At 44.9% G+C, this 26,596-nt stretch overlaps 1 protein-coding gene across 1 annotated transcript in view; it reads right to left on the reverse strand.

Moving 5' to 3' along the window:
• Nucleotides 1-3,475: 3,475 nt before the first annotated feature.
• LOC142008342 (vasoactive intestinal polypeptide receptor 1-like) overlaps nucleotides 3,476-26,596 on the reverse strand; it is a 32,252-nt gene continuing 9,131 nt past the window's right edge. Inside the window, exons 4-13 of the mRNA XM_074985522.1 lie at nucleotides 23,014-23,123; nucleotides 20,692-20,789; nucleotides 18,861-18,993; nucleotides 17,991-18,144; nucleotides 16,861-16,921; nucleotides 14,923-14,995; nucleotides 13,131-13,222; nucleotides 9,739-9,868; nucleotides 6,132-6,173; nucleotides 3,476-3,664 (exon numbers count right to left, since the gene is read on the reverse strand). Of these exons, the coding sequence (XP_074841623.1) occupies nucleotides 3,476-3,664; nucleotides 6,132-6,173; nucleotides 9,739-9,868; nucleotides 13,131-13,222; nucleotides 14,923-14,995; nucleotides 16,861-16,921; nucleotides 17,991-18,144; nucleotides 18,861-18,993; nucleotides 20,692-20,789; nucleotides 23,014-23,123 (1,082 nt within the window). The remainder of the gene's footprint in view (nucleotides 3,665-6,131; nucleotides 6,174-9,738; nucleotides 9,869-13,130; nucleotides 13,223-14,922; nucleotides 14,996-16,860; nucleotides 16,922-17,990; nucleotides 18,145-18,860; nucleotides 18,994-20,691; nucleotides 20,790-23,013; nucleotides 23,124-26,596) is intronic.

The following is a 26,596-nucleotide window of genomic DNA, read 5'->3' on the forward strand; positions in this document are numbered from 1 at the left end:
ACATAGGGGTTGCCAAGGGCAGCGTGGGAAGTGCCTGAGGACAAGGGCGCAGGAAAAATACCTCTTCATCTTGTTCTGAGGGCTACCACTGCTGTTCGTCACCCGTCCCTTCCTTATTTGGCTCCAGCAGGGAAACCTTCTACTCTGTGAGCACTGTGGTGGTTTGTGGGATGTAGTACGTAACACAAGATGGCTGACACTTGGCAGCGGCCATGGGTGGTGAGGTGAGACAAGAGGGGAAAGACCAGGAAACAAGGGAGAAAACTGCTCTTAAGAAATTGTCACCCCTTATTATTATGGTGCCCACTCCTGGTCTGTATGAAACTGGAGGTACAGCTCAACTTGCGTGGCCTTTAGGGTCCAGTTTGACAAACACTTGGGCACATAGGTAACTTGATTCATGTGACCAACCCTATCAAAATGAATGCAACAGTGTACTTGAGGAAAAGTTCGTATGTTGGGCCGAAGGGCTGACTCTCACTTCAGGTCTACATGGGCCACGGGTCAACTCTCAGAGGCTCTCTTAAGAGCAAATGGGGATAAACCAGCCATAAATAAACTGACACTGACACATGAAAGTTTGTAACCATCCTCCCAATAACAGTAATGGAAGCAAGAAACTGAGGCAGTTTTAAAATGAAGCTTAATGAATGAGATTATATTCAGGTTTTGCTTGCACTAGGACCATCCCAGGAGGTCCATTCCAATCCTATGTTGTCTGTACTCTGTCCGACAGCCCCAGTTCTGCAGTTGTTCACATGTGGGTGCCCATCTGAGTGGTGTCCCATTGATGGCATGTAATTGCATTGACTTCAAGTGCAGGAAAGGGGCTTTTGTAGGAAAATCTTCCCTAGATTGAAGATGTCTCACATGTAAATTTTATCCTTCTGCCTGCAAAATGATCTAGAGTAGAAAATATATTTCTGTCTCGTTTAATTTTCCATCTGCACAGTAATTTCAGGAAGATGTAAATATTAGTATGTGACATCAGCTGTTGCTATTTTTATTTTATGGTCCTGCGTCTGCAATATAAAGGAACCACAAATATGTTTCCAGTTGCTCATATTATGCAAGGACAACTTTAAATAAAGGATAAAAATGATGCTCCTTTTTTCAAGAGCTTACTCGGTGCCTGGGACAAACATAGCATAAGGTGATGACCCCTTGCAGAAGACATGAGGGTTGCTGGAACTGAAAGATTAGTTTGTAATTAACAAACAGATGACATGAATCACATTGCTGAGTGTCTGTCAAGGTCCTGTCTAGTTTTAGGTCGAGAGCTAGTGAGATAGGGCTTGAAGTCCGTGGAGAGTTTCTCACTGGTTTAAATGGGCTGTGGGTGAGGGTTGTAATTATGACATTTTCCAGCACAAGTTAAAAATGCTTTGCAACCCTAGATCACTTGACAAAGCCCTAAACCCTGAGCCATGTCCTTTGCTCCAGCACACTCCCAGGAATTGCACTCGGAAGCTAACTGAATAAAATCTGAGTGCTGTCTTGTGCCAAAAGGATCCAAAGTTAGGGGGGAACCTCCAGCCAAGGGGTCCCCATCTACTTGGAAATAGGAGACAGCACCCTCCCCTGCCCCCATAACCGCCACTGCTACCATCTCTATGGATTTTGAGAGAGGCCACTCTGTGAGGTCAGGATCTGCAGGTGGGGAGCAAGAAGAAGATGGGGACAGAGCTGGCTGGGGTTAAGAAATGGGAGGCCCTGCAAATAGGGAGGGGCTGCTCATCGTCATACTTGCCCAGCCTGGGGAGCTGATTTGGGCCTCTAGGGCCTTACTCCACAGCCAGCTCCATGGTACAATCCTATTTGAGGGGCCACAGGAGAACTGCACCACTAGGAAATGGAGGAGGAAGGATGCAAGTGGGACCATTTCACATCTGAGGTATGTCCAGGCTCCCTCGTTACCCTGGTATCTAAGAGCCTCACACCCATCAATAGATTGGTCCTCACCATCCCCCCGCAGGCAGGACAGTGTTACTGGTTTCACTTTCCAGCTGGGGAGCTGAGGTACTAGGTTGATCAAAGAAGTAAACAGAGTGGGATTGCCAGGAAACCCTAAGTGCCTGACTCCCACCACTTTCATTTAGCATTAAGTGCCTCTTGGGTGCTTCTGAAATCCCTCTTAGGAACCTAAATCCCTGGCAAGTCACTTCAGGCCAGCTCACCCAGGAAGGCTGCAGAGGACAAAGAACTTGAACCCAAACTTGAACCACTAGAGCCTAAAACACAGGGCCAGCCATCACTCCGCAGAAGCACAGACAGTAATTGTGGATTCCTGCAGCTAGGTTTGGGGACAGGCCTTGTAATGTACTCTTTCTGATGGTAAAACCCTTCCCTCAGTATAACTATGGGAAGGGAGCCCTCCAGGGGAAATCCTAGCACAGATTTCCACCCCTTCACTTAAGGACCTCAAGATTTGGCCCAAAGCTCCATCCTCCTATTTACGGAGAGGACAGTTGAAGCAATGAGGTTGTGACTGCTCCAATCCCATGCCATGAAGCCATCCCCCAGCCAGGACTTGCTGGCTCCCAGCCCCCTGCTCTACCCATTCACTCATCTCACTTTGTTATTAACGTGGATGACACTGAGGACGCTGAAACAGGAAGCAATACTTAGCTGAAACCTAGCAAACAGAATGCCAGCCTGGCACATAGAAATTGCCATGATAGGCCAAATTAATGATCCCACTAATGCAGACTCTCTTCAACAGCTGAATGAGAACAGGTTTTGGCTAAGATTTGTAAACATTACTAACAATCGTGAGACCTGTTCGAGGGGACCGGTATTCAGAGGATGGATGTGCTGTGCATTCTGAGACACAGTCCTGTTTTAAGTTGCCTCAAGTTGGACAACCAAAATCACGTATCTAGATAGGGCCAGCTCCCTTTCTGGTGTAAATTGGTGCAGTTTCACTAACTTTAGAGAATCCTAGGGCTGGAAGAGACCTCCAGAAGTCATCTAGTCCAGCCCCCTGCCCAAAACAGGGCCAACCCTAACTAAATCATCCCAGCCAGGACTATGTCAAGCCGAGACTTAAAAGCCTCTAGGGTTGGAGATTTCACCACTTTTCTAGGTAACGCATTCCAGTGCTTCACCACACTCCTAGTGATATAGTTTTCCTAATATCCAACCTACCCCTCCCCCACTGTAACTTGAGATTGTTGCTCCTCACTCTGCCATTCATCAGTACTGAGAGCAACCTCTCTCCATCCTCTTTAGACCCTCTCTTACAGAAGTTGAAAACTGTTTTCAAATGCACTGTGATGAGGTACAACAACTTAGGATTTGGGTTCAATGTAACTAAGGGAGTGAATTCTCAAGGAATGAAGGTTCACCTCCCTAATTCTCTCAGTGAAGAGTGGGAGATGTCTAGGACAAGGCGTTCCACCATGAAGCTCCACAGAGAATCCATATTGGCGGCCCCTCCATTCGACAGGATATAATACTGCAGAATCTCAGAGGCTCACACAAAGGACATGCCCCTCTGGCAGATGGATGCTTTCCTCTTTGGACTAATTTTTTCAAGCAGTGATAACTGAGTGACGTAGTTAATGGGGCTGTTTTCTCTAGACATTGTCCGATGTCTGCGGGTGAAGTTCAGGTAGTCTTGATATTGCCACTTTCGCAGTCTCTTCTTTAATTCAGCCTGAACCTAAGGAAAAGAAAAAAAAGCGGGTAAGGGGAAGGTGTTGGGGGGTGGAGAGACAAAGGCTTTGACACTAAGTTAATGCAGCTATTCCAACTTCACAGACAGTTAGGCTACGGTTTTCAAAAATACCTCCTTAATGTTAGGTTTCTAAATCCAAATGTAGGTGCCTAAACAAGTGGCCTGATTTTTCAAAAGTGCTCAGGAATTAGCAGATCTCATGGATTTTTAGTTTTTGCCACAGCCCACCTCCTTCTGTACGTCAGGTCCTAGCACAATGTTTTTGTGCTTTCTTCTGTGTGGCCTCCAACTTGCAGGTAGACCTGCTGGAGCTAGTCCACAAGGCCTTAGCCTGTCCAAATCCAAGTTCATCTAAAAGACCCACTTTGATTCTGTCACAATGGATAAAGTTGACCTACCTGTATATTATTCTGTTCTTGTTCCCCGTGCCCTAACCCCTGTTTGGATAGTGCCTAGCACACTGTGGGCACTGATATAACATACCCATATGCATGGATGGATACACACATGTACATACATGTATTATATTCGTATAGCCACAAGAATATGTCTGCCATGAATAATATTGACTCAGTGAAGTATAAGGGACTGTAACGAACCTCAGTACATCATCTAGTCCTGTCCCCCTGCACTCGAGGTAGTACTAAGTAATAACTGGATTGCTCCTGGCAGGTGTTTGTCTAATCTGTTCTTAAAAAGCTCCAAAGACAGACTGTGTACCAATCATATAGTCTACGTATAATCTGCACATTATAGTCCCTATTATTAGCATGATCTCACATAGCTTGTTACCTAAAATGAAGTGCAAAAGCAATCAATAGAGGCATAGATTTTAAGGCAGAAGGTACCATTATGCTTATCTAGTCTGACCTGTTCCTCAGCAGAGGCCAGAGAACCCCTCCCACTGATACCTGCACCAAATCCATAGCTTACAGTTGAACTGGCACGAGCTAGGGTGCAATTCACCACAATTCACAAAGGAATTTACGTATTGCAATGCCTAACTCTGATGCACCTTTCTGGTTGGCAGAATTCTCAGCCCTGACAAAGGTCTCCAGGCTCTCCAAGCATTGTATGGGGAGTGTTAGGCACCTACAAAAAGGATACTCCGAAGCCAGCATGCTGAGTGGGCAGTCACCAAGAGTGAAACCCAGAGGGAAAGGATGAGGCTTCTTCAATCATAGAATCATAGAATAGTGGAAATGGAAGGGACCTTGGGAAGTCATCAAGTCCAGTCCCCTGCACTCATGACAGGACCAGACATCATTTAGAAATCTAACCTTCTCTTAAATATCTCCTATGATTGAGAGTCCACACCATCCCAAGCCAATTTATTGCAGTGCTTAATCACCCTGACAATTAGGAAGTTTTTCCTAATGTCCAACCTAAACCTCTCTTGCTGGAATTTCAGTCCATTGTTTTTCATCCTACCCTCAGGTTCAGTCAATACTAGACCTTAAAGTCAACTGCAGATATGCAATTCTAGCTAAGGCAATTGCATAGCTAGAATTTACCTATCTGCACTCAACTGTAAGGTCTGTCTTCACTGAGGTACGTCAATGGACGTGTTGCCCCCGTTGACCTCCCTTATTTCTCTTGGGAGCAGGAGTACCTGGGTCAACTGCAGAGCCCAGAGAGATCAATTTTGCATGTTTTTACCAGGTTGATTTCCTGTTAATTGTAAACATACCCTTAGAGGTTAAGAAAAATATTTTTTCTCCCTCCTCCTTGTAAAACACAAGTGTTTGAAAGGTGATCCTCTTAGCTATTCATTTCCCCTTGGTATAAGCCCTAAGTGCCTCTTTCTGCGTGAGACTCTGAGCTGTGAATGGCCCCCTTGAGTTAGGTGCCTAACCTAGGTCAGCTCTTTCTCACAAAAAGACCCTCAATGCCATCCCAGCATCACTCTGCCAGGAACCCTAGATTCACATACCTGCTCTAGCCTGCTTTGGAGTAGGGACATGAATGCTGGTCTCCTACATCCTAGGGTGGGACACTCACTAGTTTTCCAGGGCCAGTGAGGGTGGAAGGGGGCTTGACATATAGCCCACAGCAGTCTTGTGGGATGCACATGTTCAAATCTTCCCCAGCCCTTGTGAGTTACCCAACCATTGGGCTATAGGCCACCCATAATGACTCCTGGACGTGCCTTTCAACATACCTACTCTGTGTAAACATACCCTAACTGAACAGACACTCTCATGAAATGGTAATCCCTAACTGCTTGTCAAGTAGTTGCTACTTCACAGCTGATGTTGTGCCTTCCTGTAGCAGGCCAGAACTATGTGAATTTAGATAAAGTAGAGAGACACAGAAATACAGCTAAGGGCTGCTTCATGCTTTCAGATCAACATAAAGCACAACGATCTGTTTTGGAAACTAGCACACAAGGAAAACAATGGAAGCCCATCATTTGCAAAGGTTTTATCCAATTTCATGTCTTGCTACTTACCTCTCCATTTAAGAAGCAATATAGAAGGGCAACAACAAAGCCCTAGGAAAAGAGGAAACAAAAGGTTATTTCTAAAACAGGTGAATTTCAGCACAGCAGGGCTTGAAGCACAGGGCATTGCAGAGCTGGGGTCAGCAACCCCCGGCACAGGTGCCAAGAGTGGCATGTGAGCAAATTTTATTGGCATGCAAGGTGGGAGCTCAGCCCCGCCTCTCCTCCCCCATGCAGCCAAGAGCTTGCTCAAAGCCAGGCCGCTTGTGGGTTAACAAAAGACCAGCTAATGCCACCTAAGCAACAAATCTCTGCAGCTTAATTAATTTATTAATGAAGCTGTTGTAAGTAGGACTATTAGTGACATTAAAAAGTATCACTGGCACTTGGACCATATGTAGAGGTCAAATTTCGGTACTCCAAAAGGTTGCTGACCCCTGCTGTAGAGTATGAGTTAGATGGGGACACGCAATTATATAATTTTTTCTGTCAGTATTTTGGTCGTGTGGCACTATTTTTATGGCTTTCAGATTTAAAGTACAACAAGAAGTCCCGTGGCACCTTATAGACTAACAGATATTTTGGAGCATAAGCCTTCATGGGCAAAGACCCGCTTCGTCAGATGCATGAGACCCAGATGACTCATGCATCTGATGAAGCGGGTCTTTGCCCACAAAAGCTTATGCTCCAAAACATCTGTTAGTCTATAAGGTGCCACAGGACTTCTTCTTTTTCTCGAAGATACAGACTAACATGGCTACCTCTCTGATACATATTTAAAGCAAGCACTATTGGCTTGATATGGTATATGTGCACCACTGCCCTCTAATGGACATAATCGGAACATCTCACTAGTGTGGCAAGGTCCCTATATGGCTCACAGTTACCCCAAGATCTCCTTTTGCACAAGTAGAAAGGGTCTGTGTTTTTTAGCGCAGGCAGAGCTGAGGTCTAGCAGTGCTGCTGGCATGCAGACCTGACTGTAGAGCATGAAATCCTAGGCAGCCAAAGTTTTGTTACAATTTGTAAAAGTGAATTAGAAGGGGATAATGCTACCGGAGGGTTTTGACAGCATCTCTATAAATAGCAAGACAAAGGCTGTCAGTAGCAGCATCGCCAGTGACCTGACATGTAATCACACCTGTGTGACAAAGCAGTGTCCTTTTAAGCACCTCGGTGCAATACTTTCCAAAACAGACTGAGCCATTGTTCTGCTCCTACAACCCCTAAACACACCCCCAGCCTGAAAATCTCTTTCTGTAACAAACAGGTCATGCCCTGACTCCTGGTTCTCCCCACTACTGCTTTCTGGGACCTATTAGAGAGAACATTTAGAGCAGACATGCCATGGGACCAGGACAGCTAAATTCCCACCCCAGGCTTTCTCCATTGGGCTGCAGCTTTACCAGTAAGTATGTCTAGTGCCTAGCAACACTGACCTCTTAGAATCAAATTATAGGCACATACCATTCAGCACCCCCATATTATCTGTGTCCATGCCCCTCAATGTCCCATACAGCTGGGGCCAGCAGCTGGGAGCATGCGAGGCCAGTGGCCAGGATCCCAGACCTGGTGGCCAGGTGGGACCCTACATAGTGCTGGCAGTGGGAGCCAGGACTGGCAGAGGAGACTCTGGAACAGGGGGACTGACAGTTGTCGTGCCAGGTGGCTGGGAAATGGGGCAAGCAGCCAAGACCCCAAGCAGCAGAGCTGCAAGGCTGATGGCCAGAACCCCACCAGGAGAGGCACAGGGTAGGAGCACCCAAAACATGAGTGCACTGAAGCACCCTCTTGCTTACTTTCCAGAATGAAAGAGGCTGAAAAATAGAGAGCTATGAAAACATCCACTGCTATTACAGACACCATCTGTGGCAAAATAGATCTTTAAGGTAGAATTTCAACAGTTCCTAAGTGAGTTAGCACTGGCTTTCCCTGGGGCATGGGATCCTAAATGACTTGGACAGTTTTGAAAATTGGGGTATTTCTTTCTATTTCTAAAACCGTAATGGTGACTCTCCCTAGCCCTGTGTACCAGGCCAACACACTCATCCCTCACTTTACGAACACAGTTGGTTCTTAACTCTGTGCTCGAAGGCAAAAACTCATAAGAGGGACACTAAATTCCTACTAAAATACTTGTAAAAGTCTCTGACTGGTTCCAAATGCTCAGAGTGGCAGCAGGTGGTGCTGATTTTGAAAGGTAAGCGAGCCTGGGGTTGTGCAGGGGTTAAAGGCTGGGGGCAGTTTGGGGACACGAGTGGGAGGGAGGGTTTAGACATGGTGTGGTGTTGCATCTGCAGGGGGTGGTCGGGGGGGGTTCAGGCTGCTGCAGGTTGGGTCTGTGGGGCCAGCATGGGGGTTAAGGCTCCAGTGGTTCGGGTGCATAGGGCCGGCGGGGGGGTTAAGTTTCAGAAGTTCAGGTGCGCAGGCATGGCGGGGAGTTAAATTTTGGCAGTTCAGGGGTGGCAGGGGGCTTAAGTTTCAGCGGTTTGGGGGTGGTGGTGGGGTTAAATTTTGGCAGTTCGGGGTGCATGGGGCCGGCGGGGGGGGGGGGGGGGGTTAAGTTTCAGCGGTTTGGGGGTAGGGGGAGGGGTGGCGGGGGGGTTAGGTTTTGGCGGTTTGGTGTCTTCTGGGCTGGCTGGGGGCATCAGGCTGCTGCGGGTTGGAGACGTGGGGAGCAGCTAAGTCTCATATTAGCGGGGGAAGTTCACTCGTTGAGTGAACTAGGGGAGGTAAGTGTGTCCCTCGCAAATCAAGTACTCATTTAAGGAGGGATGAGTGTATTTCAGTCTGCCTACAAAACATTGGTGTGATGCCGACTACATGGGGAGGTCATATCCCTGTCCAGTTTAAATACACTTAGTGTGTAGCACCACCAGGTGTACCTTCCAGTCATCGAATCTCCAAGTGACTAAGGCCCGGATGAAGGAAGCGAGATCTACAGCCAAAAGAACTAGACTCTTCTGACCATGAGAAGGCACAAAAAGCAGTCCTGGCCACAGCTGCTGCTTCACCACCTAAGCAGTTGCTGGTCTAACCCAGTGCTCAGCAACATTTATCACCTCGTGGCACACATCAGCACTGTTATAATTTCATGGCACACCTAATATATATAACCAATCCCCTCCCCAGAGCCGGGCACTCCCAGTCTCCCAACTCTAACTCCATGCAGGCAGCTCACCAGAGCCTCTGCCACCGCCGCCCTGGAGCCGCCACTGCTGCCACCATGCACTTCTTTCACCAAGGAGTGGGGTGTGGGCGCAGAGCGGTGGATGGCACTCCCGCCATGAGGCTCTGAGTCACACTAAGCACCACTTTGTGGCACACCAGTGTGCCACGGCATGCCAGCTGTGGAGCACTGGTCTAACGAGACCTGCAGATTAAGAACTCCATCTCAGAATGGTGGATGCACTGGCAATGCCAGGAGAGCATCTGATGTTATTTCTCCTCACCTACTGTCACTGGCTCCATTTTTTCTGCATTGAATGTCAGCCAGCTCACTCAGATCCATGCCCCAGCTTTCACAAGACACTAACTAACTAAGGCACTCAAGTCACCTTCTCACTGGACTGGTCCAGGGTGAGATAGTTACTAATTCTGTCTTTACTTATCATACCTGAAAGGAGCCCAACCCCAGTTCGATGTAAAGTCTCGCTTCCAATCCAGTGCTTTCTGGGCAGAACGCAAATACGATGTAGTGCACGCCAAAGAGTGGGATCAGGAGCAGTGTGGATTTAGCTAGTCTCCTGAAAAATGCAAAGAAAAAAAATGAACATGCCAGATTTGACAGTACTGCAACATTTCAACTAATTTAATGGAAGCTATGAAACTAACAGAACTGAGACTGCGTCTACACTACAAGATAAATTTGAATTTATTATTTTCTAATTTTGGAATTTAAAAATTCGATTTTGACCATCCTCACTTCACACCGTGCTCCCTGCAAAGTCAAGTGCTGCTGCACACATATTGGCTAGCATCAACTGTTGCAGTAGTGCATTGTGGGAAGCTATCCCACAGCTCCCTTATCCCCATAGTATTCTGGGTATGCTCACTGGTCTTGACATCATCTTCCCCATTGCATTTTCATCATTCCCCTCCCGACCCCTGAAAGTACATCGATCCATTGGAAATAATGCAAAAGACACTCAAAATTACATGAAAGAATTTTTGGTTTCCCCTCACATTACATTGCCTACACAGCTGCAGTGAATGTATTCTGGCCACCCATCCCACATCCCATCATTGCTGAAATGTGCTCCCTGAAGATAATGCAGGGGCCCCAAATGTTAGAATGAGAAGAATGTCTGAGGCAAGAATTTTTGGTTTCCCCCTACACTATATTGCCAACACGGGTTCAGCAACTTTGTTCTCGACTGGCCATCTATCCCGCTTTCCATCATCACAGAAAAAAGAATTGTTGGCTCTCCTCCGGTGGCAGCAAGCCCAGATATGGGCCAAGGTGGGACGGGGGTAAGGGGTGTCACTGGATGACCAGTATTCTCCTCCATTGGCAGCAAGCACCGTAGCCAGCAGGGGAAACTGTTCCCTGCAACAGCAAAACCCACAGTATCTTAACCACTGGGGCAGACTTCCCCACGGCAGCAGCAAAGCCCTGTCTTTCCTGTGCAACCAAACAGCAGGCACAACCATTTACTGGGTGGGGTTGGGGGCTACCCACATGATGTGGCTGAGATTGGGAAAGACCCAGACTGTGTGGCACCTGTGGGGGAGTGGAGCGGGGTTCACACTCAAATCTAACCTTGCTGCCATGTGGTGCAGAGGGGTAGGGGCTGGCACCCGGCAGCGCAGAAAAAAAACAGGAAGTGTACAGAGAGTTGCAAACTCCCTGCAGGGGCTATTTGAATGGGTAGATGCATGTACCCTACTAACAGCATAGAAGGAAAGAAGCCATTTCTCAGGCTGTCATAAACTAACATGAGCCCACAGCTCAAGTCTTGCTGCTCCTGTTTGGAAAATCAGGCTCTCCCTGTTACCGGAGAGCAGCAGCCAGAGCAGAGCACTGAGAGGGGCATTGTGGGTTACGTATGGGAAACCTCTGGAGGCTAATAAATTTGATTTGAAACCGTGGCACTTCCACACTGGCCTTCAACTGAACTTCTGAATTCGAGTTGACACGACACCCGTCAGGTGACTACGATCTTGTAATCTCGACATTAGTGCACCCAAAATCAAGCTAATGGTCTTTACAGTGAAGACGGTCACGTGGTAAAATCGAGCTAATTGAATTAAATTTGAATTTATCTCATTGTGTAGACGCAGCCTGAGACTAAGGGCACATGTGCTCAGTGTGGGGTTGCTTACCCCTGAGGTGTGATTTCTAAAGCACACTGGTACACCACACATTGACTGGTCTGCTTAGACCCTCCAGGTATGTAATAAAGAAAGCGCAGGTGGGAAATTTTCACGTGTACCATCAGGATTTACATGGACCGATTACGGCACAACACATTAATGCATGTTAGAAATCACACCACTGTAATGCACATGGATGTGCCATGCAGACAAGATGTTAAGTCCTCAGTTTATTTGTGTGAGCAGAGGCACCATGTCTGATGGTGATGGGATTATTCATTCTCCATGACTTGGTAAACTTTTTCCTCTCCCTGTGTCAGCAGGTATGGGTGCCAGATGGTGTTACTGGTGATGGTGATTCTTGTCAAGGGGCCATCTGCCCATAACGAAATGGATACAGGCCACCTACTCATTACTTAGAGATAATTCAACATGCTTTGGTGGCTGGATGGGACTGGCAATCTAGTACTGAAATTTCTCCATGCCTACTGACCCCATGAGCCAGCTAGTCCCCACAGAGGTTTTAAGAGACCATTACAGACGTTGTCAGGGCTGAGTCTCTTAGGAAGGGCCTGACTGGCTGGTGGAATGGACCCGAAATGAGAGGTTAAATAGCTGGAGAACAGATGCAACAGAAGCTCATTAAACTCGAAAGCATAGTTTAGCTGCGTCTACACGTGCACGCTACTTCGAAGTAGCGGCAGTAACTTCGAAATAGCGCCCGTCACGTCTACACGTGTTGGGCGCTATTTCGAAGTTGAAATCGACGTTAGGCGGCGAGACGTCGAAGTCGCTAACCCCATGAGGGGATGGGAATAGCGCCCTACTTCGACGTTCAACATCGAAGTAGGGACGTGTAGACGATCCGCGTCCCGCAACATCGAAATAGCGGGGTCCTCCATGGCGGCCATCAGCTGGGGGGTTGAGAGATACTCTCTCTCCAGCCCTTGCGGGGCTCTGTGGTCACCGTGGGCAGCAGCCCTTAGCCCAGGGCTTCTGGCTGCTGCTGCTGCAGCTGGGGGTCCGTGCTGCATATACAGGGTCTGCAACTAGTTGTTGGCTCTGTGTATCTTGCACTGTTTAATGAAAGTGTGTCTGGGAGGGGCCCTTTAAGGGAGCGACTTGCTGTTGAGTCCGCCCCGTGACCCTGTCTGCAGCTGTGCCTGGCTCCCTTATTTCGATGTGTGCTACTTTGCCGTGTAGACGTTCCCTCGCTGTGCCTATTTCGATGTTGGGCTGAGCAACGTCGAAGTTGAACATTGACGTTGCCAGCCCTGGAGGACGTGTAGACGTTATTCATCGAAATAGCCTATTTCGATGTCGCAACATCGAAATAAACTATTTCGAAGTTGGGTGCACGTGTAGACGTAGCCTTTGTGTGCATAAAATAGGAATGGAGGGAGAGATGGATCAGGCAAATTGTGTGACAAAGCATGGCGCCAACCCATGTAGCGTGAGCTCACTTGATTACAGTTTGGTGAAGGATTTCCAGTTGCACCTAATTGGTGGTCTAGCACAGAGAGCATTTTACACTGGGGCCTCTAGAAATATAACAATTTTTTATCTTAGAAATAAGAAGGCAACTCTACTTTATATTTTTGTGCTGGGAAGTACTCTCCCCAGTAATTAATAAGATGCTATAGTGGGACACCCCCTCTACACAATATCTTACCACAGAGCCAATCCACTTACAGAAAATGGCTAGAATGGCTGCCACTGACTTCTGGAGATTTTAATTTCTCCACCAGAATTCTGATGACATTGAGAAATATAATGAAGTTAATCTGCAATGAGAAGGCAGGGTTTTTAAACACCCCAGGATACAGAGTTAGATCATCAGTTGGTGTGAATCAATGGAGATCCATACAAGTCAAAGCTGCTATGCCCATTTATACCCATGGAGGATCTGGTTCTCATTCTTTATACAATCAAATAAATAAGAAGCACGCAATTTTCTATCTAGATGCCTAGAGTGACACCCACAGATCCTTAATTAGGCACCTACATAAACAACCTGTCCTTCAGTTATGATGTGTTTCCACATAGACATTAAATAAGAAGGTTACCTGCTCAGAGATGGGAAATGAGGCCACTTTTCTGGAGATGCCCAATGATGGATATAGGTTTTACTCTTTGGGCAATTTTGAGTTATGCTCATCTGACAGTGTTCCACAAGACAGATCTTGAAACATGTTCTAAGTCAGAAAATGTCCTGCTTGCATTTACACTGGCCAATTTTCATCCTAAGCATGCATCCTAAAGGCTTAATTGGAATCTGGGTAGAGGTGTTTGGAAAGAAAATGGAAGAATAAAAAGAGGGGGAGGATAAATTACTAGGTACAGGTATATGACAAACCTTTTATTACTATTATTTATTTGTATTGTGGTGGGGCCTACAGGTTGAACCTCTCTAATCCCAGAATCACAGAATCACAGGGCTGGAAAGGACCTCAGGAGGTCATCTAGTCCAGTCCCCTGCTTCAAGCAGGATCAACCCCTACTAAGTCATTCCAGCCAGGACCTTGTCCAGTCAGGACTTAAAAACCTCAAGGGATGGAGAATCCATAACTCTCTGGTCTCGCAACATCCATAATCTGGCATGATTTTAGTTAGCTGGGTGACCACTTATCATGTGTGCAGCCAAGTTTCCTGTGATCCCATAAAGTTTGTTCACAGCCACCAGTCCTGGCTCTCTGTGTTCTGTGCTGTTTTTCAGCTGTAATTTACTCCTAAATGTTTTCTAAGAGCCTAACATGCAGTGAAAGCACTGATAATGTGCTAGAAAATATTGACTTCCCATGGTCTGGCAAATTCTCTCTTTCTGCACTGGTCAGGTCCCAAGGGTGTCAGCCAAGAGAAATTCAACCTGTATATGCCTCAGTCATGGACAAGACCCTGTTGTAGTAGGTGCTTTACTAACACAGAGCAAATAGCTACCCCATGTTTGAAAGAGATTGCAGTCTAAGTACCTCCCTGCAGTTTGGAGATGGATCCCCTGGCCAGACACATGAATAAGTGATAGATGACTTTACTGTACACAACGAGGTTAACCTGAATGAGCCTGTATGGTTAAATTTTCCTGTACCTGCAAGTGTGCAATGATCCTGCATAGATGATTCAGGAGTATCCTTATTTAGGCGTGTTCCTTAAATTAACCTTTGAGGAATTCACCTTGTATCATCGGTGGATGATGATGCAATAGGGCCAGTTTTAGCTGCTTTTGCACACATGTAGCTTACACAGGTGTATATACCAACGTCCCAAGGCAACATTCCCCCCTTCCATTGTAATTTTTATGCATTCACTGATAGTTGTCTCTCTCTGCCACTCACCATATAGCAAGAGTTATGCAACAATTTCCAGCTTCCTAAAATTCAAAGCAAATTAAATGCAGCTTTTGGCACTGTATCCCTGGCTTACTGAACAGAGATGTGCTTAGCTTTCAGCCCTTCAAAGGATTTAGCAGATCAAAGGCAACACTCACTAATACAGACAGCAGTATAGGTCCCTTGATGATCCATAACACTGCTGCATTTTCATCATCATCGTCCCAGCATCTGAAACAGGAAACTAATTAATTACCTGAGCTGGTTGGTTCTGAATATTAAATGACTCAAGTCTTGATGCAGAAAAGGGACTGTCATCAATTCATGTGGTTAGCAAGTTAAAAGCATCTCCCAAGAGTTCTTGGTGCTTTTCACACTGAAGAAGGTTATTCTTTTAGGCTAATGCAAAAATGGATTATGCAGCATGAGGCAAAGGTGGAGGAGTCAATGGCCTTGGCTACCCAGGTGGCAGAATTTAGGGTACATGTAGCTGAAGTTTTTCTAGGCTCTTAATCATTCTTATCACAATTTCCTGAACTCCTTTTATTGTCAATCAAAGCTAGTGCAGACTTTCCAGGGTCTGTTCTGACACTGAGACACTGACACAAAGGGATGTTTACATATTGCTGTATCACAGCAATTGGTCTGCTTGTTTTGCAGTCTTTCCAGATGAGCAGATCCACAGAAAGGAAGAACCTTGAGTTCTGCCTCACACATGAGAGGCTACATAAGAGGAGCCAATGCCAGGACTGACATCCCCCACCAGTTAGACAAACTAAAATGATGGGACTATCTTGCTATTGATATACATGGGTACCACAAGTTAACATGAATGGAGCAAGGTGGACTACTGGGGTCAGATGGCTGGCAGTGGGCTATACAACCTTTGACCTTTAGGTTGTTAGTCTGAATTTTTCCCAGATCTGTCTTGCGGCCCATGTGAAGTGAACTGCAAGATTAAATAATAACAGAGAGGAAGCTGTGCTAGTCTATACACTATCAAAACAAAAAGCAGTCAAGTAGCACTTTAAAGACTAGCAAAATAGTTTGTTAGGTGAGCTTTCGTGGGACAGACCCACTTCTTCAGACCATAGCCAGACCAGAACAGACTCAATATTTAAGGCACAGACTTAAATATTGAGTCTGTTCTGGTCTGGCTATGGTCTGAAGAAGTGGATCTGTCCCACGAAAGCTCACCTAATAAACTATTTTGCTAGTCTTTAAAGTGCTACTTGACTGTTTTTTGTTTTGCAAGATTAAAGTTCAACTCCTAATAACCAAGCACCAATGATCTACTGTCTCTTCCCCCAACACTGCAGGGCTTAGCAGTCAAACCTAGGATTGAATGGAGATGAGCGATGTATGACTCTTCACTCCTTATATACTGGTAAACTGAAGCCCACTAGCAAGGCAATGCAGGGAAGATTGTGCTGTTGATGAGCTATAGAAAGGCTATTCTAGATGGTAAAAGTTTTGGAGCAGAAGGCTCTTGCCCCAAGAATGGCGAGACTGTGAAAAGGCAGATGGGTGCCAGATATAACACGGTTAATTACACAACATAACCATTCAAATGCAAGAGTTCATAGTATGTATTGCTAGGCCCCCTATATTCCAAAATGGAGTAGAATCTCCCAAAATCATGTGATCGGCTTAAAAAACCACATGAATTCTGGAAAAATAAAAAGTGTTTTCTTCTTTTCATTTGTCTTCTGGCTTCAGAATGCAATTGCTTCACATTGTCAAGTTCTCCCACCACCACAAAGGCTAAAAATATAATTTAAAATGAAAGCCAAGGATCTTGTGCAATCTCACAATTGCAGCCGCTATGGCTTTAAGAAAAATAACTCAGCATCCTCAGACGTGATCAAATGATCAGCTGTCAGTGCTGTATCTGCCCTCAGAAATAAATCGGAAGCTAGCTCCCAAAGCTACTTCCTTCTTTGCCTATTTCTGAATATTAATAAGTTCAGAAATGTAAATTTTTACTGTTCAAAGCCTTGGTTACTTTTTAAATCACCCTGGATGATGAATCAGATTTACTGTGCAAAGTGCGATGCTTGAATTGTAAATAGAGATCCTCTGTGATTTTGCCTCACCCTGTATTCTGCCTGTAGATTCGGGTTAGGATCCAAGCAGACATCACAACAGTGGGAGTTCCTGCAAAAGTCAATGTAGAATACAATGTGGCATTATTTCAAATAGCAAGTTCCATGAAAACTTGATCCTCAAATTCATATTCCAAGGTCAGAAGGGGCCATTGGACCCATCTAGCCTGACCTCTTCTCTAGCACAGGCCATAGAACTTCCCTAAAATAACTCCTAGACCAAATCTTTTGGGAAAAAATCAAGGTGTGTTATTTAAAAATAGTCGGTGAGGTGGAATCCACCACGACCCTTGGTAAACTGTTCCAATGATTAATTATTTTACCCTGAAAATGTACACCTTATTTCCAGTCTGAATACATTACAGAGTTGTAAAACTGCTGATGGGCTACAACAAAAATGCCAAACACAGGTGCCAAGGGATCTCACATTGAGGCAAAGTCTACATTACCTGGAAGATTGACCCACTCAGGGTCGATCTTCTGGGCATCAATTTCACGTGTCTGGTAGGGATGCGCGAAATCGAACTTTCAGGAGTCGATGGTTAACCCCTGGACTCCTTGTTATCGCCAGGAGTAAGGGAGGTCAGCAGGAGAAACTCTCCCATCAACCTTCCTCAATGAGTATGGTCAGGTAAGTTGATTTCAGATAAGTGGGTTGTAGCTATGCCATAGCTAGAATTGCTCATCTGAAACTGATTTATTTTCCTAGTGTAGACCAAGCCCAAGTCAACTAAAGCACGTTGGCATCAATTAAACAACAGTGAAATCAAGACGAATAAGCACAAGTCTAAAATATTATTAGGGAAACAATCACACTAGAACTCATGACTATCAGATCCCCAGAGCCATATAACTGCACTGCACAGAGCTTTAATCTCTCACCATCGACCTCTCATACAACCTCTAGAAATTGACTCAACTTGCCCTCCAAAATTTCCACCTGTTTTTCTTTTTTAGCAAAAATAAATAAACTGCTGCAGTTTTGTTGAACGTGTACTATCTAACAAATGGACAACGATCATCGAAAATGCATCTCCTGGCAAATTTTTTTCAGTGCTGTAGGCACAGCTGGGAGGAGGCATACATACAAGCAAAGGGAGAAAACAAGATGGTATACTCACCCCAGCCAACCAAAATGAACCACCACACGTACTGTTTGTCTGAAACAAACGTCAGCAGCAGCAGTGTTTGTAAGTACATCCCTTCCACCAGGAGCCAGAAGAAATTGGCTAAAATACTGAACTGAAAAAAAGCCACTGCCACTTTACATGCAACCTAGAGACACGTAGGAAAAAAGAACATTAGCCGCAGTATCTGGAGTCAGTCATCTTGCAGGTCCTGGGAAAAGGCTGGAAACAGTTGAACTAAGAAAAATATGCACTTACACGAGGTCTGACCCAAAACCTATTGAAGTTGGTAGAGGAATTTTCATTGTCATCAGTGGGATTTGGATTAGACCCACAAATCATACAATTCCTTAGAGCTGTCTACAGTTGTCTGGAAGTGACAAACCAAGCCTCCACTGCTGGCCAAACTCATGACTGATAGAAGTGGATGCAACTCCACTGAAGCTCACCCAGATACAGCTTTTGCTCCCCAACCCTCTGTCCCAGCCCTGAGACCTTCTACCCCAGCCCCCAGCCCCACCCCAGAGCTGGCACCCCTAACCAGAGCCCTCACATTCTTGCACCCCAACCCTCTGCCCAAGCCTGAGCCACTTCCCACAGAACCTCTTGGCCCTATCTCCACCACATGCATTTTGTTATGTGAATCAACACAAAGGTGATGGATTGCACATCACCTCCCTATTGATGCATGTACCAAAATTCATTCTGCTCAGGGATTGGAAAAATTAGAGGGAATACTGTTCCTGACCCACTTTTTCCCAAAAACCCAAATGCAGGACAGAACCAGGAAATCTGAGTGTTGCCTCTGTAACAAGCATTAACCGGTTAAATCAAGCACAGTGGGAGAGGGGGAAATATTGATACCGTTGATATTAAGCAGTGGTCCATGTTTTCATCCGCAAACAAAACAGCATCTTTAATGAAAACAGCAGCGGCTCTGAGGATGAAAGAGACAAAGAGGTGCATGTGGATGTAGTTCCGGGTACAGTGGAATTTTCTGAAATGAGAAAACAGAAAAGGAAATCCATCTGCAAAGAGCAATCTGCCCCATCTGAAAAAACGCAAACCAGAATAGATTCTGTCTTCAGGTGTCACTCAGCAAGTCGGGGCAGTACTGGGGCGGGGGGCAGGGGAAAGCTTTCCCCATCAGCCTTGAACCAGAGAAGTCTCTCTGAATTTGTCTAATACATTTTGAATGTGCAGTGTCTTTTCCCCCAGTCTCTGTGTTCCAATAATGTATTATGGATGAGTCAGGCACATCTGAGGGGAGTTTACAGAGAGAGTGTCCTGGCCAAGCATGGGGAAAGTAGTTACTCTAAGGCTGGGTCTGCACAGAGATGTTCTCCTGGCAGCTCCATACTAATGAGCAGCCTCGAAATTGCAAATGGCTGCTCATTAGCATGGTCCCATGGCTCATGAGCATAGCCACACGAGAGCTCGCTCTTGGCAGAGGGAGGTTCCGGCAGCAAAGAGGCTGTGTGTGGACGTGTCCCTGCCAGCAAAAAGCCCCTCTGTCACCAGCCATTTGCAATTGTGAGGCTGCTGATTAGCATGGTGCTCCCAGGAGAGCGGCTCCATGCAGACCCACCCTAAGTGAACTGTGCAGCATGGACATGAGTCACAGCAGGAGGAATGAGAGGGAACACATTCATGTTTTATATTTTAAACTCTGCAGGGAAATGCCACACCTTACCTGAAGCACAGGTTGAACCTCTCTAATCCAGAGCTCCCTCGTCTGGCAACATCCGTAACCCAGCCTGATTTTAGTTAGCTGGATGAGCATTTATCATGGGTGTGGTCGTTTCCCATGGTCCCATACAGTTTGTTTACAGCCACCAGTCCAAGCTCCCAGGGTTCTGTCCTGTTATTTAGCTGTAATTTACCCTTCAGGATATGTCTACACTACAGAGTTATTCTGGAATATTTTATTCTGGGGTTATTATTCCAAAATAAACTATTCCAGAATAACACATCTACAGTACAGGGAAACCCCGAAATGAGTAAAACTTATTCTGAAATAGTGTGTCCCCATGTAACAGAGCCTATTTTAGATTACAGCCCCTGGAATTTTTTTGGGAAGAAGGGTGCTTTCAAAATCGGGGCACCCTTTCAAAGGAACCCCAGCTACACAGCTATTTTTATTTCAAAATCAGCACTTTTGACAGGCTAATTACGCAAATTAGATGCTGCATGTTCACATCAGCTCCTGATTTGCATTTTTGAATGGCCATAATTTATATACCCCTTCCAAAAGGGAGGGGTAGCGTAGCCACGGCTGAAGTGTTGGTGATGCTGCTAATCAATATTGAACTCCCATGCTCCAGCAAATTCTTTCCTTCAGCACCAGTCAAGTCCTGGGATGGCAGACTAGAGAGGCTCAACCTGTATGATAGGTTACCATAGATGAAAATAGAGTGTCCTCAATAAAATGCAAAAACTGGAAAAAATAGAGATTGGAATAACAAATAACAAACTAAAGAATTAGGCTGAAGCTGAGCATTGTTTCCAAATACCTCAAAGTCCACTGGGAGTCCTATGGCCTGGCACCAGATGAAATGGCTTTTACCCACAAAAGCTTATACCCAAATAAATCTGCTATTCTTTTAGGTGCCACAAGACTCCTTGTTTTTTTACAGGTTACAGACTAACTTGGCCACCCCTATGAAACTTGTCAAAGGTCACTATGAGCATTTACCTGAAGGTGCCAAAGATAACAAGAGCAGTAATGAGTGATGTTAGAGATGTCGCATAGCCAGCAGTGTAGACATGCCAAAATGTAGAATAATATGACTTCTATAAGAAGAAAAGACACAGAAATATAGATGGGTGTGCTACATTCTTCACAATGTGCTTATTTTACTCAGGCACAAATTCCTTGGATAAATAGTTACAAAAGAACCAGCATTTTCTTTTACTGCTGACTTCATGGCCACCTCAGCCACTTAATACAGGTTAAACTTTTCTAAACTGGAAATTTGCTGTCCAGCAAACTCCATAATCCAGCTTGATTTTAGTTAGCTGGCTGACTGCTTATCATGGGTGTGGCCAAGTTTCCAGAGGTCCCATAAGTTTATTTACAGCTACCAGTCCTGGCTCTCAGTGTTCTCTGCTGCTAGTTAGCTGTACTTTATCCCAAATATCTTTCAAGAGCCCAGTAAGCAGTGGAAGTGTTAGGAATGTGCTAGATAATGTTGACCTCCCATTGTCTGAAAAATTCTCTCATTCAGCAGTGGTCAGGTCCCAATGGTGCTAGACAAGACAGGGTCAACCTGTATGAGTTACAGGTGAGCAAACTTTTTACATTGGGCCCTACTTTTTGTCCCTACAATTAACCCGGGCCCCTAACCTGTCTAATGTTATCAAAACCGATGGAAATTTTGGTTATGTTCATATAAAAAAAAATAACCTTTTGGCATGAAGTTTAATAAGGACAAATGCAAAGTGCTCCACTTAGGAAGGAACAATCAGTGTCACACATACAGAATGGGAAAGGACTGCCTAGGAATGAATACAGCAGAAAGGGATCTAGGGGTTATAGTGGACCACAAGCTAAATATGAGTCAACAGTGTGATGCTGTTGCAAAAAAAGCAAACATGATTCTAGGATGCATTAACAGGTGTGTTGTGAACAAAACACGAGAAGTCATTCTCCCGCTCCACTCGGCGCTGGTTAGGCCTCAGCTGGAGTATTGTGTCCAGTTCTGGGCACCGCAGTTCAGGAAGGATGTGGAGAAATTGGAGAGGGTCCAGAGGAGAGCAACGAGAATGATCAAAGGTCTAGAGAACATGACCTATGAAGAAAGGCTGAAAGAATTGGGCTTGTTTAGTTTGGAAAAGAGAAGATTGAGGGGGGACATGATAGCAGTTCTCAGGTATCTAAAAGGGTGTCATAAGGCAGAGGGAGGGAACTTGTTCTTCCTTGCCTCTGAGGATAGAACAAGAGGCAATGGACTTAAATTGCAGCACGGGAGGTTCAGGCTGGACATTAGGACAAAGTTCCTAACTGTCAGGGTGATCAAACACTGGAACGAATTGCCAAGGGAGGTGGTAGAATCTCCATCACTGGAGATATTTAAGAAGAGGTTAGATAGATGGTTTTCAGGGATTGTCTAGAAAGTGCTTGGTCCTGCCATGAAGGCAGGGGGCTGGACTCGATGGCCTCTCAAGGTCCCTTCCAGTCCTACTCTTCTATGATTCTATGTGTAAAAAAAAAGTATGTTGAATGTAAAAACTCTGCTAATCAGTGTACAAATGTGAATACACATACCTAAAAACAGTAACATATTTCAATATTTTAATGAGATGGATGAGCCTGAGACCCAGCAACCAATCCTGCTGCACATCCCCCCTTATGAAATTTCATCCTCCGAGGTGTCTGAGCTTCCACTTTGCACACGCCTGATGTAAGTGATACTTTATATCTCAAAAGATTTTTGCAGTGGCTAGAGAACTACATAAGGACTTGGGAGACATGAGTTCTAGCCTTGGCTCTCCGAAATGTTTTCTGTGTTACCTTGGGTGAAGTAGTGCCCCTCTCTGTGCTTCAGTTTCCTCATTGATAAAATGCAGGTAGGGATTAGGGTTGGGTGAAAACTTTCCCTTGAAGTTGGTTTTCAACAGAAAAGTGGGAGTTTGAGTCAACATACTTTCTTGTGGAGCATCCATTGTTGAGGGGAAAAAATAAATTAAAAAGACGATCAACTTTCTAGCCAAAAGAAGAAAAAAATCAGATTTTGGTAGAAAATTTTCAATGTTTTCATAAAAAAATCACTATTTTTTTTCTGAAGAGCATCCCCTTTTTTCCGAGTGGTGTATGGGTTAGCACCACTGGCTTCCTTTCCAACACTCAGGGATGGCTTTGGTGGGCTGTACAGTCCACATTCGGCCCTTTGTAGCATCTCTGTGCCATAGTATCAAAGGAGAGAATCTGGGTTATGTATATTCGGCGTTCAAGTTGTTTTCATGGGGATAATTCTGGGTTTGTTTTTACTACATGTGTCTCCAACCCAATACTGACCTGATCCTCAGGGCCTTTACTGGAACCTTCATCAAATCCACAGGCAACAGAGTATGGTGGGTATGGTTCTGACCAATGTGCCTCTTGTGTACAGTTTCTTTGTAGAAAACCTGAAACGTTGAGACATATCAGCAAATGACCCATGTTGCTTGGCACTGACAAGAAACAGATTCTTTTTTTTCCAAAAATCCTAGGAACTATTTTATTATGTATTGATACTTTCAGATGTGCTAACTGGAGGGAAGAAGGACTAGCTCAATGATTAGTATTGGCCTTACTAACCTGTGGTTGTTAGCTAATGCCTTGAGAGGGCCTTTCAAGGCTCTGGGGTAGGCTAGACTGGGGGGGAAGGGAAATCTGTGGGGCATGGTGATAGGTCCTGCTGTGAGTACAGCAGCTGGAGTTGATGACCTTTCAAGGTCCCTTCCAGCTCTATGAGATTGGTTTCTCTACATATATCTAAAACTGCTTTTAGCAAGATTGCCTATAGAATTCAAGCTACTTTATACAACTTGTGAACAGGTGAGACAATTAATCAAATGAACAAGAAAGTAATAAAACAGCTTCCCATGATGTAGGAATTGCATACCATCAGCTCAGCTCTTACACAAGGCACCTAAGGTGTGCATTCAAGTGGTGCCTTTAAGAACCAGCTTCAGTATTTAGTATCGGAGGGGTAGCCGTGTTAGTCTGGATCTGTAGCAGCAACGAAGGGTCCTGTGGCACCTTATAGACTAACAGAAAAGTTTTGAGCATGAGCTTTCATGAGCACAGATTCACTTCATCTGATGAAGTGAGTCTGTGCTCACGAAGGCTCATGCTCAAAACTTTTCTGTTAGTCTATAAGGTGCCACAGGACCCTTTGTAGCTGCTTCAGTACGTAGACATTGGTAGGGTCCTACCAAATTCATGGCCATGAAAAATAGGTCACATACTGTGAAATATGGTATCATCCCATGAAAGCTAGTTTACTGTATGCTTTTACTCTAAACCACACAGATTTCATGTGGAGACCTTATTTCACAGTACATGATCTACTTTTCATGGCCCTGACTTTCTTAGGACAAATGTCAAACGGGAGAGCCTGACCCAAAAGGGAGCTGCCTGGAGGTCACACTGTTATTTTAGAGGGGTTTGATATTACCACCTTTACTTCTAAACTACTTCCCACAAAGCTGAAGAGTGGTGGTTGCTGGGTGAGTACCCAGCTCTGCAGGCATCAGTGCAGAAATAAGGGTGGCCATGTTGCACTATATCATCCTTACTTCTGTGCTGCCACTGCTGGCAACTCTGCCTTCAGAGCTGGGATTCCAGCCAGCAGCTGCTGATACATGACTGCCCTGCTCTGAAGGCAGCACTGTCACCAGTGGCAGTGCAGAAGTAAGAGTAGCAGCACTGCAACCTCCCCTGCAATAACCTTGCAACACTTTTGCAACTTGTTTTTGAGTCACGATCCCTACAATTATAACACTGTGAAATTTCCAATTTAAATAGATTAAATCACGAATTTTATTATTTTTAAAATCCTACGACAGTGAAAATTGAGCAAAATGGTCTGTGAATTTGGTAGGGCCCTAGACATTGTACTATCCAGTTTATTAGACACACAAGGTGTAACCAACATGACTACAACACTTTATACCCACTCTGTAGCACTAATAGCAATACTATGAATTTCTCTTACACAGGGCTCATATAATTTTGATCACTTCCGAGCCTGAAAGACTTAAGCCTCTCAAGCACCTCAGGAAACCTGAGCAGTATTTATCTCTCCTTATAATAGATGATGAACTTAAGCCTATGTCTACACTGCACCACAGTTTGGACTACAGGGGTATGAATAGCTGGGTGCAACAAAGTGCTGCACTATAATGGCCCCTGCTGGATGTTGTGGCTACAGACTAAAAGATTCCTATTTCACATTAATGTAATTCAATTTATTGAAGGCTATGTCAATAGATTAGTAAGTGGCTTGCCCAAGGTCACAGAAGACCTACAGCACTGGGGCAAGAAACAAGGAAACAAGGAATCCTGACTCAGAGAACCTAACCATGAGACCATCTTTCTTCTCAATTACAGTAGGATAGAAAAAGTTGTGTGGGCATTGATATTTGGTCCCCCGCCCTTCCCACCCTTCCAGTGATACAAATAATGCCACTATTTTAGCAAGATATGTCCCACTAATTGTCACAGCATTTAGCTTTTGTCTTTAAAGGGTGAGAGGGATTATTACTAGAGCTGGCCAAAGTTTTTCAATGGAATGTTTCACTTTTGGAAAATGCCACTTTCGCTACATGGAATTCAGCTGCATCAAATACGGCACTGCAGGAATTTGTCTATTTTGATTAGATTTATTTCAACAAAAAACACTGAAAAGTAGCATTTCAGTCTTGTTGGAGTGCAACATTTCGGCATTGCCATTTTTCATTCCAAAATGACTTTTCATTTTGAAAATTGCATTTTAAATTATTAATGAGAATAGAAAATTTTAAAAGTCAACATGTGAAGGACAAGGATCTATTTTATTAAAACAGAACATTTCAAATGGCCTAAAACTATTTTGACCCCAAACTTTAGTTTTGTGAGACACTTGAATGGCTTTTTTTTGTTTTGAAGTCAAAGAAAAATAACACTCAAAATTTTCCAAGGAACATAAATTCTTAGTTTCCACCAGCTCTAATTTTCATTTGGTCAACTTTCAGACTCAACACACTGGCCGTGTCTACGCAAGGGGAAAATTTCGAAATGGCCATGCTAATGGCCAAATCAGAGAATACTAATGAGGTGCTGAAATGAATATTCAATGCCTCATTAGCATGCTGCCAGCCACAGCACTTCAAAAGTGCCGTGTTTAGATCGTGCATGGCTCATCTACATGGGGCCCTTTTCGAAAGGACCCTACAAACATCAAAATCCCCTATTCCTATCAGTGTAGACATAGCCACTGAGTGTGGGATTCTGTAAAAGGGACTATTCCTTTGAGTATGCTCAGGATCTTTTCACATAAAATTCAAACACTACCTTTTCAAATGCAATTATAACCTTCAGCATGTTCTGCCTTCCAAATTTTGGGCTGCTAAATTGGGCAAACTTAGGAAGAATTTTATTTTTGCTTAACTACTGGCTATGGTTACACTACAGCCATCTGTCGACAGAAGTCACTGTCAGAAGAGATTACCAAAAAAAAGAACTTGTGTCGACAGAGTGCAACCACACACAAAAGCCAACCAGAAGAGCGCTCCACTCTGTCAACAGAACAGCTGGACTGCCTGGCGGCTCTCTCAACAAAACAGGCACCTGGAAGCACAGCAGACAGGGCTGCCCATTGCTGTTGCTGTCCTGTATGTCAAAAGAACTCCCCCTCCCCGAGCCCCAAAAGCATCCACACAGCTTTTCTGTCTACTGAACCTGTCGACAACAGATGCTCTTCCTCATCTGGGAGGGGCAGAAAGTTGTCAGTGGAAGTAGTGACTTTTCTGTGTTGATGTTCCACCTGTTTTGTCAACCAAACTGGGGTTTTGTCAGCAAAACTCACTAGTATAACCATAGCAACTGTGTATAAGGTGCAAAAAAGTTGTTTCCA

Source organism: Carettochelys insculpta, chromosome 2, assembly GCF_033958435.1.
Source record: "Carettochelys insculpta isolate YL-2023 chromosome 2, ASM3395843v1, whole genome shotgun sequence".
Classification (NCBI taxonomy): Eukaryota; Metazoa; Chordata; order Testudines; family Carettochelyidae; genus Carettochelys; species Carettochelys insculpta.